This window comes from Hyperolius riggenbachi, chromosome 1 (assembly GCF_040937935.1).
Source record: "Hyperolius riggenbachi isolate aHypRig1 chromosome 1, aHypRig1.pri, whole genome shotgun sequence".
In the NCBI taxonomy this organism is placed as follows: Eukaryota; Metazoa; Chordata; class Amphibia; order Anura; family Hyperoliidae; genus Hyperolius; species Hyperolius riggenbachi.
Window position 1 is genome coordinate 64807652 of NC_090646.1, and position 18234 is coordinate 64825885.

The following is an 18234-nucleotide window of genomic DNA, read 5'->3' on the forward strand; positions in this document are numbered from 1 at the left end:
CAGAACGCAATGGACGTTCAGGTAAGTGCCTGTTTTTAAATTTTTGGGAGATGGGTGCGGATGGCCCCCCCCGGCGCCGGCCACGCTTGAGGGGGTCGTCTGCGCTACCCAGCCTCCACCTCCGGGGTGTTGCTGTGGTCCCTAGGCAGTGAGAGAGCCTGGGGCCCCACAGCCCCCCCGGTTGTATGGGGGCAATGGGAAGCCTCCCCGAGGCGCTCCTGGATAGTGCTGTATAGCATGAACTAATTCCCGCAGGGCAACCGCTTCGCGGTATTGGTTTTTGACCCTGCAAAGTTTGGCATGCGAAAGCAGATGCATTTCTGCATGAGCATGTCTCATGATAAGCCATTTTAGCCAGATTTGCACAGCTAGACTTGAAAGGGTTAAGCTTGGCGTAGAGCACGCATACATTTTCTTGTAATTGAGCATATTTGCATTCTGTCCTTTGGAGGCAGGTGGTGGATGGCTTGCTCTATAAGTGGGCTGTCTGTGCCTGTCCTCCCCCCCCTTCTGGAGTGATGTGTGTGAGCCAGCCCTGAGCCCCACAGCTCGGGGTGACCCATGCGTCACTCCTTTCCCATGCAGTGCCCCGAGTCGATGCGCAGCAGCAGAACGCAATGGACGTTCAGGTAAGTGCCTGTTTTTAAATTTTTGGGAGATGGGTGCGGATGGCCCCCCCCGGCGCCGGCCACGCTTGAGGGGGTCGTCTGCGCTACCCAGCCTCCACCTCCGGGGTGTTGCTGTGGTCCCTAGGCAGTGAGAGAGCCTGGGGCCCCACAGCCCCCCCGGTTGTATGGGGGCAATGGGAAGCCTCCCCGAGGCGCTCCTGGATAGTGCTGTATAGCATGAACTAATTCCCGCAGGGCAACCGCTTCGCGGTATTGGTTTTTGACCCTGCAAAGTTTGGCATGCGAAAGCAGATGCATTTCTGCATGAGCATGTCTCATGATAAGCCATTTTAGCCAGATTTGCACAGCTAGACTTGAAAGGGTTAAGCTTGGCGTAGAGCACGCATACATTTTCTTGTAATTGAGCGGTTGTGTGTAGGTCTGACTGTTGCTCTGTAAGATTGTATCGGAGGAGACATTAGTTGTGTGTAGGTCTGACTGTTGCTCTGTAAGATTGTATCGGAGGAGACATTAGCTGTGTGTAGGTCTGACTGTTGCTCTGTAAGATTGTATTGGAGGAGACATTAGCTGTGTGTAGGTCTGACTGTTGCTGTGTGAGATTGTATCGGAGGAGACATTAGTTGTGTGTAGGTCTGACTGTTGCTCTGTAAGATTGTATCGGAAGAGACATTAGCTGTGTGTAGGTCTGACTGTTGCTGTGTGAGATTGTATCGGAAGAGACATTAGCTGTGTGTAGGTCTGACTGTTGCTCTGTAAGATTGTATTGGAGGAGACATTAGCTGTGTGTAGGTCTGACTGTTGCTGTGTGAGATTGTATCGGAGGAGACATTAGTTGTGTGTAGGTCTGACTGTTGCTCTGTAAGATTGTATCGGGGAAAATGTCTGCATCAAAGTGCGGAGACGTGTGTTGACAGTTGACGATTCTTTGTAAAATTGCACATATGTGTGGAGGGCAGCAGTCAGAAGAGACTTGTTTATTGTGACCTGGTCTGAGAAACAGAAGCTCGAGCAAATAAGATACTTCCAGATATCTCTGAAAATCTAATGCTGGGAATACACCATTAAATATTTTGGCAAATAGATGGTACGATAGATAATTTCTGACATGTCAAATCTTATTTCTGATGGATATCTGTGTGCATCCTAATAATAGGCACACGCATATCAATTGGTCTTATTGGTTTGATCACTTTGATTTGTTACCTCCAGCAAATCCAATCCATTCACTAAAAGTGTGATCGGACACACACTGAAAAATGTGTGTGTGTGTGTGTGTGTGTGTGTGTGTGTGTCTGTCTGTGTGTGTGTGGAGGGGGGGTCAGGAGCAGTAGGGGATCAATGGCTGTACTAGTGTTGTACTTCATCTAGCAATATTGTGCTTGCAGATTGTTCTACGCTCCATAGATTTCAGCTGAGATTGAGTGCGGTGGAAAATGTTCACTATCTGATCAATCAGAGTGATTGGTTGGTTTGGCATATCGGTTTGTAAGCCTAGTTTAAAGCCAGGTACACACATTCAGCTTTTAATGGACAATTTTACCAATTCCATGTAGTCTGAGAGCGTACCTACATAATCTGCTCATAGTATCCAAAATCTGTTGGCCCTCCTCCTATATGGAGGGATGAAATTAACCAATCAAAATTGAATGTGTGTGTTCACCCTAAGATCTCTGAAGGTGCAAGTTTGACAAAATCCCGGTAGTCAGCTAAGGTATAGGTAAATGAGGTCAATGAGATGCAAATAATTTCAAGTTGATTAAGCATTATGCAATTTTTGTATGCAAATGTATGCAGTTTGAACGTGAAACAATCAAATCCTGCTGAGGTAAAATTCGGTTGGTCCATTTTCAAACTGCATAAGTTTTCATACAAAATTTGCATAATACTGCATCAACTGTAAATTATTTGCATCACGCATGGGTAAATTGATCCAGCATTCTGTTTATATCTTGGTTTGCCGATCAGCTAGACTGATTTTCAGTCCTATCAAATGCAGGGCTGTGGAGTCGATAGAAACATTATCCAACTCCAACTCCTCAGTTTATGAAACCTCCAACTCCAGGTACCCAAAATTGCTCATACTCCTTAGTCTGGGGGTCCTCAAACTACGGCCCACGGGCTGAATGCAGCCCCCTGAGGCTTTTTCACTGGCCCCTAAAACGTATAACTTATAGATGTGGCCCACTACACTTTTAAATATTGGCGGCCCGCATATAGAATAGCAGTGCTGGCACCACCCATCCACATACTGTAAAAGCCGGCAAGCAGTCATTCGCTGGCTTACAATCAGGTTCATCAGGTGACACTGCTGTCTAACTGGACGACGTGTCACCTGGGTATGCTTCCCTGTCTGGTGCACAAAGACCTTCTCCGGGCGCCACATGCCTGAATGGCTGCTGCTGGGAGTTCTCCTCCGGGCATGATTGGGGGGAATCGATACCTAGATTCAATGTAATGTTTTTCAACATCATTTTATGTATGTTCCGCCCCCCCCCAGCAGTCTGAAGTATGTTGACCCGGCCCTTAGGCCGAAAAAGTTAGTCTAATGCGTACAGGATTGTGGAGTAGGTACAAAAATCGTCCAACTCTGACTCAGTTTTATGAAACCTCCGACTCCAGGTACCCAAAATTGATCCATCTCCTCGACTCCAACTCCCCAGCCCTGATCAAATGTCTTGTGTGTGTACATTTCCATCTGGATAGGAATGTGCGTGAGTGACAACACATAGGAGACTGCCGTTCGCCTGTATCCGCAAGTATCGTTCTCCTAAAAAGGAAGAGAATAATTGTAGGGCCAGAAGCCCAGAACTATAAACATCTGTTTCTGTAGCGCTGACAAGGAGTAAGTACAAACTCCATGCAGTCACTGGTGTGGCTGTGCTTTGACTTTAGTCTGCCAAAGCTCACCATACACCATTAAACCAGGCAAAGATTATTTTGTTGCAATTGATGCATAGATCAAGGTCTACATAAAAAAAATCTATGCTTTTGATTGATAAGGATACCTTACACTTGTCCGATTGTACGTATTTCTATCGATTTACTTTCTCGGTTGAAACTAATGTTGGAATGAATTAGCAGAGCTAAAGTAAAAAGATACGATCGACCTTTAGACATCAGACTATGCAAAACTAGAAACTTTTGCATCGTTTCACTTCAATCTATTCTAACAACGCTGGACTTGATGTGGTTAAACACAGACTTTGTCGACTTTATCATGAATAAGTGACGAATGAGAAAACAAATTTTAGTTCCTTCCTAAAGTGGGATAAAAACTCTTCACGAAACATTTAATAAAAAAGTGTTTTCCTACGTTTTATTACCCATACAGTTACTATATTGGTTTTGTGTACAAGTAATATTATCTGTTTACAAATTACATGCTCCCAAAATACAGTTTATCTGTCTTGAAACCTGCCATTGCATTTTATTGCGTAGCTGCTGTATTTATATTTTAAAATGTATCTAGTGAGATTTCTCTCTTGTTTTACCTTCTGTGATCCCTGCAAGCTGAAGCACTGCTAGGAATGTTTACTAATTGTGGCTGATAAAGAAACCTAAACAAGATAATGTAATCCCCTCCTCAGCTCCCCCGACATAAGCTTCCCACTGAAGAAGAGCTGAGTTTAACTATTTGAATGCTGTTCTGCTACCAGAATGCTGTTTTGTGTATAGAGACCCCAGTGGTACAGCCCCAAAATGCCACCAGTGGTATCCCCCGAACACGATACTGATTTCCATCACACTACGTCCAACATTCGTGTGAATGTCACCATTGAACCCTCTGTATTTTTTACAAGGGTTCCTAAATTACTCACCCAGCAACAAGAGTAATGGGGTAACACCAGCTTATAGCGCTAGTCTGAACCTTTGTCATAAGTGGGCAACGTAGATGCCGGAATTTACAATTCTTAAACTGACCACCATGTTGTTAGACCTTTTGTCTCTCTGATGGTATGGAAGGCAGTTGTACCCATCGGCAGTATGTGCATTTCACGCCATTACCCAGCATCAGGCCGGTTTCACACTGCCGACCTGCGTTACTGGTGCAATACAATCCGGTGATTGCATCGCAACGTAATAAAAGCTTTCAGGGATTTCCGCCTTAATATTCGTTAACCCTGTTTCTGGCCGTAAGCCAAGCAGGAAGTGAGGCGCTCACTTCCTGTGGCCAAAGAAACAAATTGCACGGAAATGTATTGAAAAAATACGCTGCCGCACAAATGTGCAACGCTCCCGCACACATTTTTAAAAATATACGCGGTGCCATAGACTTGGTTTACGGTCCGTCGTTGTGCAAGCTGGTCCCCATCGTGCTGTTACCCTTAGGTTGGCAAGGTGCCGAAAAAACGTCACTTCTGGTGCATTGCGACGCACCCTACGGCCCCATAGACTTTCATCGCCATAGCGTTACCGCAGGGCAATGCAATGGAAACGCTTCGCTGTGAAATGGGCCTCATTAGTAAAACCTGTGCAGTATAGTTTGGCTGTATTGTGTATTGAAGCTGAATAATACTGGTAGTGTTTATACAGGTTCTCCTCACCTCTCTGGGGCGGCTGCCTCTTGTACATTGCTCCTGGCTGGGCTGCTGTGCATTGTACAGAGACTCCCAGCTGTAGAGCGAGAAGCGGCTGCCTGGGCGGATTGCATTGTCCTCTTCCTCAGCTAATTACCAGCCTTCTCTCTCCAGTGGAAATTTCCAGCCACCTGGAAGTCTATAATACAGGAAATGAAAGTTTACAGGACTGCCAGAAAGGCTTCATTTCAGAAAGCATTCCTGCGTTCGCTAAAGCAGAAAACCGAACGTTTAGTGACATGTCGATTCACTAAAGTCCTGTAACCACTATTTTCACATAGATATTTCCGACGGTCGGGATTGTTTTGAGCGAGCGATCGTTTCCGCAATGTGGGGTGCATACGCAGTGCTAACGAGCGTACCGACATCCCATGTTCCCGGGGGTGGAAAGATAGACCAGGAACCATCTCTGTGATGTTCCCTGATTCATCTTCAGGTGAGTATTGAGCTTTAGGCTGGTTTCACACACAAAAAAAGGTGTTCAGTCCTGTCCTGTCAGTTTTTGATAGTTGACATCAGTTTTGTATGTGTTTCTATGACTATGGTCACACATAAATCTGTACAATTCCGGTTTGGTTCAGCCCTGTGAGAGATTTTCTAAACATGCCTAGTGGTGTTTGGGAGCGTTTTTGTGTAGCAGATTACATATATTGTTACAGTAAAGCTGTTACTGAACAGCCTCTGTAACAAAAACGCCTGGAAACCTGCTCTGATCTAGCGTTTTTCAGAACGGTTTGAGCTTTTCCTATACTTCACATTGAGGCAGAAACGCATCTGCAAACAGCAAAAATGCTGCAGGAGCCACGTTTGCGGTTTGCTAAAAACCTGAAACCGCTGGTGTGCACGATCCCATTGAAATACATTAGCCAAGCGTTTTCACAGGTGGCAGCGGTTTTTGAAAACGCTCCAGAACCGCTCTGGTGTGCACTAGGCCTTACAAGTGTTTCCATGGGTGTGTTTACACATAAAAGGTGTACATTTCTTGTCTAGTCAGGTAAAACTCATAGAAACCTGACAGGACTGGCCTGGAAATAGTGCAAATTTATGGGTGAACCAGGCCTAAGGTTCCTTTTACACTATATCAGTTGCTTTCAGTTATAACTGAAAGGACAACTGATTTTCAAAGTAATGTCCATGTTTCCCAATGGCTCAGTTTACACTACACTCTTTTTAACTGAAAGCTTTTTCACAGTGCACTGCTGTGGAAAGTTAAAATGCATTGGTTTTTTAAGCATATCGCGTAAAAGAGGCCTTTGGCTGTTACCGCATGGAAAACTGAAATGACTGACTTGTGAGGTAAATTACTGACTTTCTAAGGAGGAAAAAGGCAAAAAAGTGAACCCATTACCATAGGACCACTATTGGGAAAAAAAGTAGTTAAAATCTGACAGAACCAACAGGTTTTGGGCCAGTCCATCTCCTCATGGGGGATTCTCAGGGTTTTCTTTGTTTTCAACATCTTTTCCTAAACAGCAGTTGCAAAGTCTACCTGACAAAATAGTGTGGGCGTGAGTAGGGAGGCTGGCTGGTAGCTTACTATTTTGGCAGTTGAAGTGCTGTTGAAAGCAAAGAAAACCCTGAGGGCCCAATTCCACTTGTGCGATGGGGATCGCCGCAAAAAAAAAATTTGTATGCAAATTTGCATACGATTTAGCATGGATGACTATGTATATGAATTTAACCATGGCAGTGGCTGTGTGCTTTTCCATTGTTTCTATGAGAAATCGTATGCGAATTCGCATACCAAAACCGCATGCGAATTTCCTATTAAATACATTGTATGTGAATCGTATGCGAATTCTGATGGCTCTGCCGTGCAGATTTTTTTCTGCACAGAAAAACGCTCAGGCCCATCCGCTTGTATTGGTTATGCGAATCTGCATGCAGAAAACGTATGCAGATTTGCGATAGTGGAAACGGGCCCTGAGAATCCACCATGAGGAGATGGGCTGGCCCAAAACATGCCAGTTCTGTCAGTTAATTGTTCTGTCGGTCATTTTAACTGCCTACTTTTTTCGCGATAGTGGTCCTTAAAAATGAAACAAAAAATGTTTGGAATTGTTAAAGGGAACCTAAACTGAGGATGTGGATTTTCCTTTTAAAATAATACCAGTTGCCTGACTCTCCTGCTGATCCTGTGTCTCTAATACTCTAAGCCACAGCCCCTGAACAAGCATGCAGATCAGGTGCTCTGACTGAAGTCAGACTGGATTAGCTGCATGCTTGTTTCAGGTCTGTGATTCAGCCACTACTGCAGCCAAAGAGATCAGCAGGACTGCCAGGCAACTGGTATTGTTTAAAAGGAAAAATCCATATCCCTCTCAGTTAAGTTTCCCTTTCAATGAATTGTTTTCAGGTGTGTGTACAGAGGGCAGAGTCAAAGATTAAGATGTAACAGGGCCCTAGGCAAGGTAGTAGAGTAAGCTGAAGTGAATAGAGGTCAGAGAAGGTGGCAGGTGGGCCCCTGGACACCCTCTAGGCCCCAAGCACCTGCCTAGCTTGCCTGGTAGATGATCCTGCTCTGGGTAGAGAGCACATTGTGAGCAAGCTGCTGATGTAGAGTGCTTGGTACACTGTGAGGAATATACATTAATCCATCTCCCTGTCTTTGTTTTGCAGCACACCCATGAGCCCAGACTTCCAGCACTACAGCTTCAGAATGCCTAATATCGGGTTCCAGAACCTGCCTCTCAACATCTACATTGTGGTGTTTGGCACGGCCATCTTCGTCTTCATCCTGAGCCTGCTCTTCTGCTGCTATCTTATCCGGTAGGTCAGGGTGGAGGGGGGTTCTCTTTATCCAGGTTGCTGCACAGTCTAGTGACCCGCGCACCTTGACCTAGGGGTGTAGATAGAAATCATGGGGCCCCTTAGCAAAGTTTTGGCTTGGTCCCACCCACCAGAAAAAAAAACCTTTTATGCCCCCCACACACCAGTTTTTGGTAGCCAGAGGGACTCCTCCCAGCATTGAGTAGCCCTTCAGAAGTACCACCCAGGTAGACCCCAGTGTAGGGAGACTAGGGCTCCTCCCACCAGTATAGGTGGCCTGGAGTCTGGCTTTACATTTGTTTTAGGGGGGGGGGGGGGGGTTAGCTGAAATTCTAGCAGTATGGTGAGTAACCCAAGCCCTGCAGTAGTCCTGACAAGTGGCTGCTAGGTCTGTCCAGTGGCTCGTTCTCTTCTCACACACCTCCTAATATTTACCTCAGAACAGCGTCATACAACCCGTGGCGTCGCAGCTGAGGAGCGCAGGGGATTATCTGCCACTCATTTCCCAGAGGCCATCTTTTCCTTTAGTAAACTATTTTCTCTGGCCTCACGCTGACTCCCAGCAGGACAGTATGTTTTGTATCAGTTTCTCTTTCTTTCAAGATGTTGTAGGCTTTGTTGCTCTTGAGCTGTAAGAAAATAAACCTGCTGCAAAAACAGAAAGTGGACAGCAGGGGACGGAGCGTGTGTCATTATGTCAATATTTCATGTTTGCTTTGAATCGCCCTGAGGAATTTATAACGTATACATGTCAGCCAGACATTCTGGTATAGTTGCACGTTTCCTATACAGATAACAGGGCCCTTTTCCACTAGCAGTCGCTAGCGTTCACGCTGAACGCTAGCGATTGCTGAATCGCAATTACCGGCGATTCCCCGACGTTTGCGGCCGCGATTTTGCTATGCACTGCATAGTAAAATCGCGGCAAATATCGCTCCGGCGCGCGTTCGCGTTCCCGTAAAAAACGAATCGCGGTAGTAGAAATGACCTACCGCGATTCCTATGTTAAAAAGCAAACCGTAGCGATTGTAAAATCGCTAGCGGTTTGCGTCTTTCCAATTCAGCCAGCGCAAACGCGCTGGTGGAAAAGGGCCCTTTCAGCCGTTTACAAAGAAGCACCACAGTGTCAGGTGTTTTGGGACTTTGTTGGATCGATGGGTGGATTTTTGGGTTCCCATTGTCCCATCTCTTAATTACCGTTTTATTCTTTAATCAGGCTTAAAAACCAGGTGCCTGTTTTCTTTTTTCATTAGATTGAAGCCTTGCATGACTTACAGTACACCTGAACTGAGACGCTTATAGTGGCTGCCATATTTGTTTCCTTTTAAACAATACTAGTTGCCTGGCTATCTTGCTGATCATTCTGGCTGTAGTAGTGTCTGAATCATACACCTGAAACAAGCATGCGGCTAATTCAGTCAGACTTCGAACAGAAACATGGTTGTTCAGGGTCTGTGGCTAAAAGCAGTAGAGGTAGAGGTGCAGCAAGACAGCCAGGCAACCTGTATTGTTTAAAAGGAAAGAAGTATGTCAGCCTCCATATTCTGCTCAGTTCTGGTGTGCTTAAAGGGACACTTAAGTAAAAAAAAAAAAAAAAAAAAAAAAAGTGTTTTACTCACCTGGGGCTTCCAATAGCCCCCCGCAGCTGTCCGGTGCCTTCCCCGTCTCCCTCCGATCCTCTTGGCCCCGCCGGCAGCCACTTCCTGTTTCGGTGACAGGAGCTGACAGGCTGGGGACGCGAGTGATTCTTCGCGTTCCTGGCCACAATAGCACCATCTATGCTGCTATAGCATATATCATATACCCTATAGCAGCATAGAGGGTGCTAATGTGTCTGGGAACGCGAAGAATCACTCATGTCCCCAGCCTGTCAGCTCCTGTCACCGAAACAGGAAGTGGCTGTCGGCGGGGCCAGGAGGATCGGAGGGAGACGGCGAAGGCACCGGAGAGCTGCAGGGGGCTATTGGAAGCCCTAGGTGAGTAAAACTCATTTTTTTTGTTTGACTTAAGTGTCCCTTTAACATTAACCTTAAAAAAGGACCTTAACCGGGGCTTCTACCAGACCCCTGCAGCCACCCTGTGCCTGCGCCGTCGCTGAACGATCCTCAGGTTTCCCGCAGCGCCCTACTTTCGTGTTGATGCGCGACCCCAGACTGCGCGCCTCCTGATCGCTCTCCCATGGACGCTCTGCGCATGTGCCAAATGCTACTGACAATGGGAGCGTGATCAAGGGCAAGCGTGGCCATGGCTGGGCATGTGCAGTGGCCTGTCAACTCGCCATGCGGCCGGAATAGGGTCCCTGCCGGGGACTGGAGGCACACAGGGCAGCTGCTGGGGCCTGCTGGAGGCCTCAGGTAAGTTAAACTTGTGGGGTTTTTTTGTTTTTGTTTTTTGTTTTTAATTCAGATTAGGTTTCCTTTAAAGTATAATTTAAAAAAAATCAAAAAAGGTAGCAGACTAAAGACACAAGTCAAAATCAAGGTTCAGTGCAGAAGTAAAAGCAAAGTGGGATGCATGGCCACTTCCTGGTCCTAAATCCAGAACGGACTGAAGCTTGCCTTTCTGCGGGGATCAGCAGAAGTGACTTCTGTTATGATTTAGGCTGGTTTCACACTGGCGGCCACAAACATCCATGCATGATTGTTTACGGCAGGGGTTTCAAACTCGCGGGCCATTTGCGGCCCTCGATACAATATTTTGTGGCCCTCGCTGGCAAAAGCTTCCTTATAGTTCGCTTCAGTGCTCCCAAGTAATCCGCCGCATCCCTGCTGCTAAACGAGGGCTGCAGAGCCCCCAAATCGCCCGGGGGGGGCAATCCGCCACCATTTCCTCGAAGGGGCAGAGCTTTCAGCTTCAGCTCTGCCCCTCCTGACGCCAATCGCTGCACGGATCGCCGCCTCTCCCCGCCCCTCTCTGTGAAGGAAGAGTGAGAGGGGCGGGCAGAGGCGGCGATGCGCCGCGATTGTGAAATTCCTTATGCGGCCCAGCCTCATCCTGACTTTGCTTCCTGCGGCCCCCCAGGTAAATTGAGTTTGAGACCCCTGGTTTGCAGCCTCTGCCTCACTACTCTGCCTCAGGGATGCTGTCACGAGTAGATTCGAGTGGCCTAAGCACTCGAACTCGTGATTCAAATGAGCAATAATTAATGCAGGTGAGGAGCGGGACATAAGGGGTTATTTACCCATAAGGCTGCGTGCTCCCTGCGCTCCAAATAGGATCCACACGCGTCCTATTCTTTGCGTTACAAGCCTCGCTGCAGGCACTTCTTCCGGCTTGAAGGAGGAAGTGCCCGCAGTGCCTGCAGCGAGGCTTGTAACGCAAAGAATAGGACGCGTGTGGATCCTATTTGGAGCGCAGGGAGCACGCAGCCTTATGGGTAAATAACCCCTTATGTCCCGCTCCTCACCTGCATTAATTATTGCTCATTTGAATCACGAGTTCGAGTGCTTAGGCCACTCGAATCTACTCGTGACAGCATCCCTGCTCTGCCTAGTAGTGTGATAAAAATGCTCCATACACACGCTTGCCCACAGTCGTTGGTAGATATGCCTTATTCCAAACCATGCAAAAGGAGCAAACCCCCTAACAGGAAATCTAAAAATCCTCTAACAGAAAATTAAGAAAAGAAAATCCTGGTTAGTTTGATCACTCAAATGCTTCAGTTTTCCAGCCTTGGAAGTCCTTACAGTACTAAATAAAGCTACAGGCGAAACTAGAAAAATTAGAATATAGTGCAAAAGTCCATTTATTTTAGTAATTCAACTTAACAGGTGAAACTAATATATGAATTAGTCATTACATGCAAAGTGAGATTTTTCAAGCCTTTATATGTTATAATGATGATGAATCTGGCTTACAGCTTATGGGAACATCAAAATCTCAGACCATTAGACTATTGTGAAATGTTCAATATTCTCGGCTCAAATTGTCAGACTCTAATCAGCTAATTAACCCAAAACACCTGCAAAGGGCTCCTATTTCATGTACTAATTTTACCTTTTAAGTTGAATTATTGAAATAACTGGTTTTGCACAATATTCTAATTTTTTTCTAGTTTCACCTGGAGTGTGCTTGCCTCTTCACAGGCATTTTAATATCTACAGCCAGGATGCGGATAATTTATATAGGAGAACTATGTCAGTACATTATTTTTTAAAAATCAACGAATCAATCAGCTTCTACTTTCTAAGACACATATCCTGAAACTCCTCCTCCCTTGATTTTCTAGTTACTACACACCTTATTGTGTGACTTTCTGCAGACCCTGCTTTCAGGTTTTCTCCAGGGCAGTGGAGGCTGCTGTATTCATTTCTTTTTAAACAATACCAGTTGCCTGGCAGTCTTGTTGATCTTCTGGCATCAGTAGTGTCCGAGTCCCAACCCTGAGATCAGCATTTGGTTAATTCAGTCATACTTGAGTCAGAGCACCTGATCTGAATGCTTGTTCAGGGTCTATGGCTAAACCTACTAGAGACACAGGACAGCCAGGCAACTTGAATCGTTTAAAAGGCATTAAATATAGCAGCCTCCGTATCCCTCTCACAGGGTTCCCTGTACAACAGGAAGAGGAAGTGTGAAGGCTTTGCGATGTTTAATACAGTAGCGGTGTATCCTGATAGTATTCTCCCTGCAGAGCTCTTGTTTTCCGATATTGACAATGATGCTTCTCACTGAACTTAGCCTGGAATCTGAGGAGGCCACAGAGTTCATGATGACAGTGGATATGTGTGACGCCCTCATTGGATTACACATAATGAGTAATCAATATATGCCTGTCATAGTAGCTCCCCTCAGACAGGATATGATAATCCAGCAGTGTGCGCTCGTTCCTGTCAGCTGATAATGAGGATGACCTGACCGTGGCCTTATTAGCCGCACTTGACCTGTATTGATGGTCCTTCTGTTATGACTCTTTGCTCATGAACTGTATTTACTGACGCTGTGATTTCCTGAATGCCACTGACTGCTCCTTCCTCTCCCCCTGCAGGTTACGGCATCAGGCGCGGAAAGAACTGTATGCCTATAAGCAGGTGAGACCCTTCTGTGTGACTTAATGGACCATTGCAAACATTTTGTAAGATGTACAGGGAACCAGAAGCGAGAGGTATGTGGAAGCTGCCATATTTATTTCCTTTTGGATAATACCAGTTGCCTGGCTATCCTGCTGGTCTATTTGGCTGCAGTAGTGGCTGCATCGCACCAGAAACAACCTTGCAGCTAATTCAGTCAGACATTATTCTGAAACCTGTGATCTTCATGCTTGTTCAGGGTCTATGGCTAAATGTATTTGAGGCAGAGGTTCAGCAGTTCAGCCAGGCAACCGGCATTGCTTAAAGAGAACCTGTACTGAGTAAAAATATTTAAAATAAACACATGAGGTAACTTCAAATGAACATGAAATAGTTACCTTGCCATCAGTTCCTCTCAGAAGCTCACCATTTTCTTCTGACAATAATCCCTTCCAGTTCTGACAACATTTTGTCTGAACTGAAATATGTCAGTTGCTGTCAGTAAAGTATCAGTTGCTGTCAGTTATAGCTGATAGGAAAACTGATGTACCAGGTAATGTCCATGTTTCCCTATGGCTCAAGTGGGCGATGTTACAGTTTAACTGTGTGCTGACCAGAAAGCTGTTATGGGTAATGCCCATTTTCAAAATGGAGGACGGAAAATTCCCTTGATCACAGTGAACAAACAGGACGCGGGACAGGAGAAAGACACTGAGGAGTAGACTACATGGAAGGTAAGTATGACTTGTGTATGCTTTTTTTGACTTTTAATTTTCAGGTCAAGTTTTCTTTAAAATGAAATAAATATGGCGGCCTCCATATCCCTCTCACTTCAGGTGACTTTTGAAGGGAACCTTAACTGAGAGGGATATGGATGTTTCCTTTTAAACAATGTCAGTTGCTTGTCAGTCCTGCTGATCTCTTTGGCTGCAATAGTTGCTGAATGACACACCTGAAACAAGCATGCAGCTAATCCAGTCTGACTTCAGTCAGAGCAAGTGATGTGCATGCTTGTTCAGGGGCTGTGGCTAAAAGGTATTAGAGACAGGATCAGCAGGAGATTCAGGCAACTGGTATTATTTTAAAAGGAAAAATCCATATCCCTCTCAGTTAAGGTTACCTTTAAAACCTATGTAAACACATACATATAAGATGTACATTTCAGTGCACTATAAATATTCTTTTTTCCTTTTGTGGTTGTCACTTACAGTAAAGGTTCCCAATAATGGTCATTTTCGATCTATTGGCCATGGGGGATTGTATTGGGGTCGAATTCCCGGTAACCTATATGATCAAATTTTGTAATGAGCATGTCAATCGAACTTGCTGCAAGATGTCGGGCTGTTGCCATCTATCGGGGACGCGGCAGTAAGGACGGGTGTTATTGGGACAAGCAACAAAACCCCCAGTACAATCCCTTCATCAGAGCAAAGGATGCAGTGTCACAAGGCCGATTTCTGTGAGATCTCATGCTGAAATCCATCAGGAATTGGCCTGCGGTGTATCGACAGCCGACAGATCTCTCTCTAATCACATTGGATCAGAGAGAGCTTTGTCTCTTGGTCGAATCTGCTCATCATCGCTATGGCTACCGTACCTTTAGGTTGTCAGATCTGGAAGTAACTTCTGTACAGATATGCTGCGTGTGGGGATGAGGAGGGCAACAGGCGACAAACAAGCGAGAGCGGAGGACAGATTGGCACGCTGCGCTCATTCAGGGCTTGTTCACACTGCAGGCTTTTCTGTTTTTTACACGGGGTGATTTTTAAAATTGCCCCCCGACCGCGTGGACAATGAATGTCTATGAGAAGGTTCATATCCGCACAGGTCATGCGCTGTCCGTTCAGTAAAGCAGTGTCTGTACCATTTCTTAGGCAATTCCGCCTCAGTGGAAGGTATAGGAGAAACGCAAAACGCATTTTTAAGAATAAATACATTGTATTTATTCTTTTTCAGGTCAAATAGTTCACTTCCTGATTTGCTTCAGGGAGCGAATTACAAAACCGCTGGGAAAAACATGCTTAGACTCCTAAAAAAGAAAAAAAACGCTCCGCGGACGGACACGCGAGCCGAATGCAATGTGAGCAAGGCCTCATAGATTAGTGAGCGACCCACAGCACATATATAGGGTCATATGCAATTCACCTTTTCACCTGAGTTTTCCTAAATAACTTTCCAACACTTTTCAACTAAAAAAAGTACCAAAACGTAAATGAAAAAGGACTATCAAAATCATTTTGAGTATTTTCTTGCTTCTGATGGCTTAAAGAGACTCTGAAGCGAGAATAAATCTCGCTTCAGAGCTCATAGTTAGCAGGGGCATGTGTGCCCCTGCTAAAACGCCGCTGTCCCGTCCCGCGGCTTAACGGGGGTCCCTTCACCACCAAACCCACCCCCGCAAGACTTGGTCGCAAAGTTGGTCGTATATTTTCTCTTCCTAGAGGCAGGGCTAACGGCTGCAGCCCTGCCTCTCAGCGCCGTCTATCAGACGCGCATCGCCGCCTCTCCCCCGCCCCTCTCAGTGAAGGAAGACTGAGAGGGGCGGGGGAGAGGTGGAGATACGCACTGACAGATGCGCGTGGGGCAGGGCTGCGGCGGTTAGCCCTGCCCCAACCAGGAAGCGCTGCACCGAGGGGATTTGGGGGTGAAGAGACCCCCGTTAAGCCGCGGGATAGCGGCGGTTTAGCAGGGGCACACATGCCCCTGCTATCTATGAGGTCTGAAGCGAGATTTATTCTCGCTTCAGACTCTTTAAAATGCATTTTATTGACAAATTTAAAAATCTCACCCAGGAGAAAAGTCAGGAAAAAAAGTGACTTGCATGTGGGCCCCGCTGTTGTAAATGACAGCGATTGAGTACATCATGTAAAAGGGAAATCTCTTGCAGGTGTAGCAGGTTACATTGTACTGTTTGCCAATTAGAGAGCATTGGCCGTAACCCAGACTACATAAACTATGTTATTTCTTTCAGGTCATTTTGAAAGAGAAAGTAAAAGAACTGAATCTTTATGAGGTGAGTGTTAAGTGTTTACTTTTTCTACTGAGTGCCTATAAATCCTGTACTGTATACTGAATGTCATTCTGCCTTCCTAAAACAGGTGTTTGCGATAAATCCAGCTGTAAGTGAGCAACTGTGGTTTCCCACAATGCATCACCCCTGAATATGCAAATCATCTCTTTATGCCCTGAAGCCAGGCACACATCCAGAACTGCTGCTGCATAGTGAGCCTATAGCTTATACATTACAGAGCCACATCAACCCAACATGCATGCAGCCTGTTTCAGACTTTCTGGTCTTCATCAGTGCATGGCATGGATTGATATGGCTCTATTCTGGATGTGTGCCTGCCTTTAGGGGCATAAAGATGATTTTCATATTCAGGAGTGATGCATCATGGGAAACGTGGAGAGGAACTGTAGTGAAAATAACATGATATGTTGCTTGGCAGTTAAAAAAAAAGACGTTATTTTCCACAGTGCAACAAGGTTCACACACCGTAAACTGTCAGGACCATGGCCATGACATCACACTATGGGAGGGGTTTCATCACAATATCAGCCACACAGATCCCCAGATGATCTATTTGAGAAAGGGTAAAGATTTCTCTTGGGAAAGGGGGTATCGGCTACTGATTGGGATGAAGTTCAATCCTTGGTATAAAGTTCTGCTGAATTATTGCAAATAAAGAAGGCAAAATTATATTCAGCATTTCTCTTTAGTAAGGCCCGGTTCACACTTGCGGTTCTCTGCCAAACGGACCGGATGACCTGACCGGATCCGGATCGGAACCGTATGGTTCTGATTCGGATCCGGTCAGGTTGCATCAGGTGTTCATCAGGATGCGATCTGGATCCGTTTGGCAAAAGATAGTAGAAATAGAATAAAAATGTTGGGGTCTGGGAGGTCAGCAGAAGGTGGACCTGTGGAATCAGGCCCTCCGCTGTTTAGCACTCACCTCCACCTCCGACATACTGCCAACATCTCCAGCACGTTTAAAGTCACTGCTGCTCCACTCCAAAATGCTTGCCCATGTGTCCCCATCCAAAATCGCCGCTTCAATACGCATAGGAAGTGGGGTAGAACATCCGGATTTTTAGCCAGTGTGTTGTGCGCTCTCCGGTTCTCATTGGTTTGTATTGGCCGGATGGTGCAGTCCGGCTCCGCTCCGGATACGGCTGCCGGAGGAGCCGGACCAAAAAATAGCGCATGTTGGGTCTTATGCCGGAGTCCGGATCCGGTCCGGACGAAACGGACGCATGTGAACGGACGCATAGGCTTTCATTGCTATGCCGTGCGTTGGTTCCGTCCGTTCTGCATGCGGTCCGGCTCCGGCACGGCGATTCCGGATGGCGACCGCTAATGTGAACCGGGCCTAAGAGAGGGCTTTTCTGTCTCTCTTAGCCCTTTTATACTCGCCTAGTGGTTCTGAGTCACCATGAGTTATCTGAGTATACTGTACCACTGTATCCTAAAGCCCAATCTACACGATACGATTCTTTGTACGATTCGATTTACGATCCGATTAAATCCGACATGTCCGATCGGGATTCGATTCAATTCGATTTGCTATTGTTTTGCAATGGCAAAATCGAATTGAATCGAATCCCGATCGGACATGTTGGATTTAATCGGATTGTAAATAGAATCGTAATTGAATCGTACAAAGAATCGTATCGTGTTGATGGGGCTTAAAAGAGAAGTGTGACCCCGTAGGGCTTTATGGGAGGGGGCGTGGCACAGACCACCTGTGTGTCTGACCTTGGCTGACAGTCCGTAGCTGGTAGACCAAGTATTCTGCTGTCACAGGACTGTGTCTAGGCCATTCAAAAAGGCACTCAAATCATTTGTAATTTTGCCATTTAAAAATGTCTTATAATTATTGTGGAAGCAGTATATATTGAGTATGTGACGGCTCCTCACACAGCACGATGTTGTTGGGATGGTTTATGTTAGGTTTGTACGCTGTTCATAGATTGGATAACTCTTGTTTTCCGCTGGCAGCCTGTCGGCCTCTGGTCTGCTGGCCAGAAATCTACTGTATATTGCTTTTAGCCTTTCCTTCCAGGAAGCCAGCCAACTGTGTAAGGATCTTGTCCGCGGTGGTGCAGCAGGCCTCAGCACATCAATAGCTCTTGTTCTGTACTCCGGCCACCTCACAGCACATAGAATGTTCTCACAGCAGGCACTGGAGCGATGAAATTTCTCCTCTTTTTCTCTATTGTGGCTTTTCTTCTCATGTTCCGTCTCCA

At 46.0% G+C, this 18234-nt stretch overlaps 1 protein-coding gene across 7 annotated transcripts in view; it reads left to right on the plus strand.

Moving 5' to 3' along the window:
• Positions 1-18234, plus strand: part of LOC137562977 (RING finger protein 24) — a 146732-nt gene that overhangs the window by 112065 nt on the left and 16433 nt on the right. For 6 of the 7 annotated variants that reach the window (XM_068274867.1, XM_068274884.1, XM_068274901.1 and 3 more), the window contains 3 exons: positions 7826-7975; positions 12963-13005; positions 15956-15997. In XM_068274867.1, the coding sequence (XP_068130968.1) occupies positions 7826-7975; positions 12963-13005; positions 15956-15997 (235 nt within the window). Of the gene's footprint in view, positions 1-6772; positions 6836-7825; positions 7976-12962; positions 13006-15955; positions 15998-18234 lie in introns of those variants that run through there. The other variant, XM_068274909.1, reaches the window with a different exon arrangement.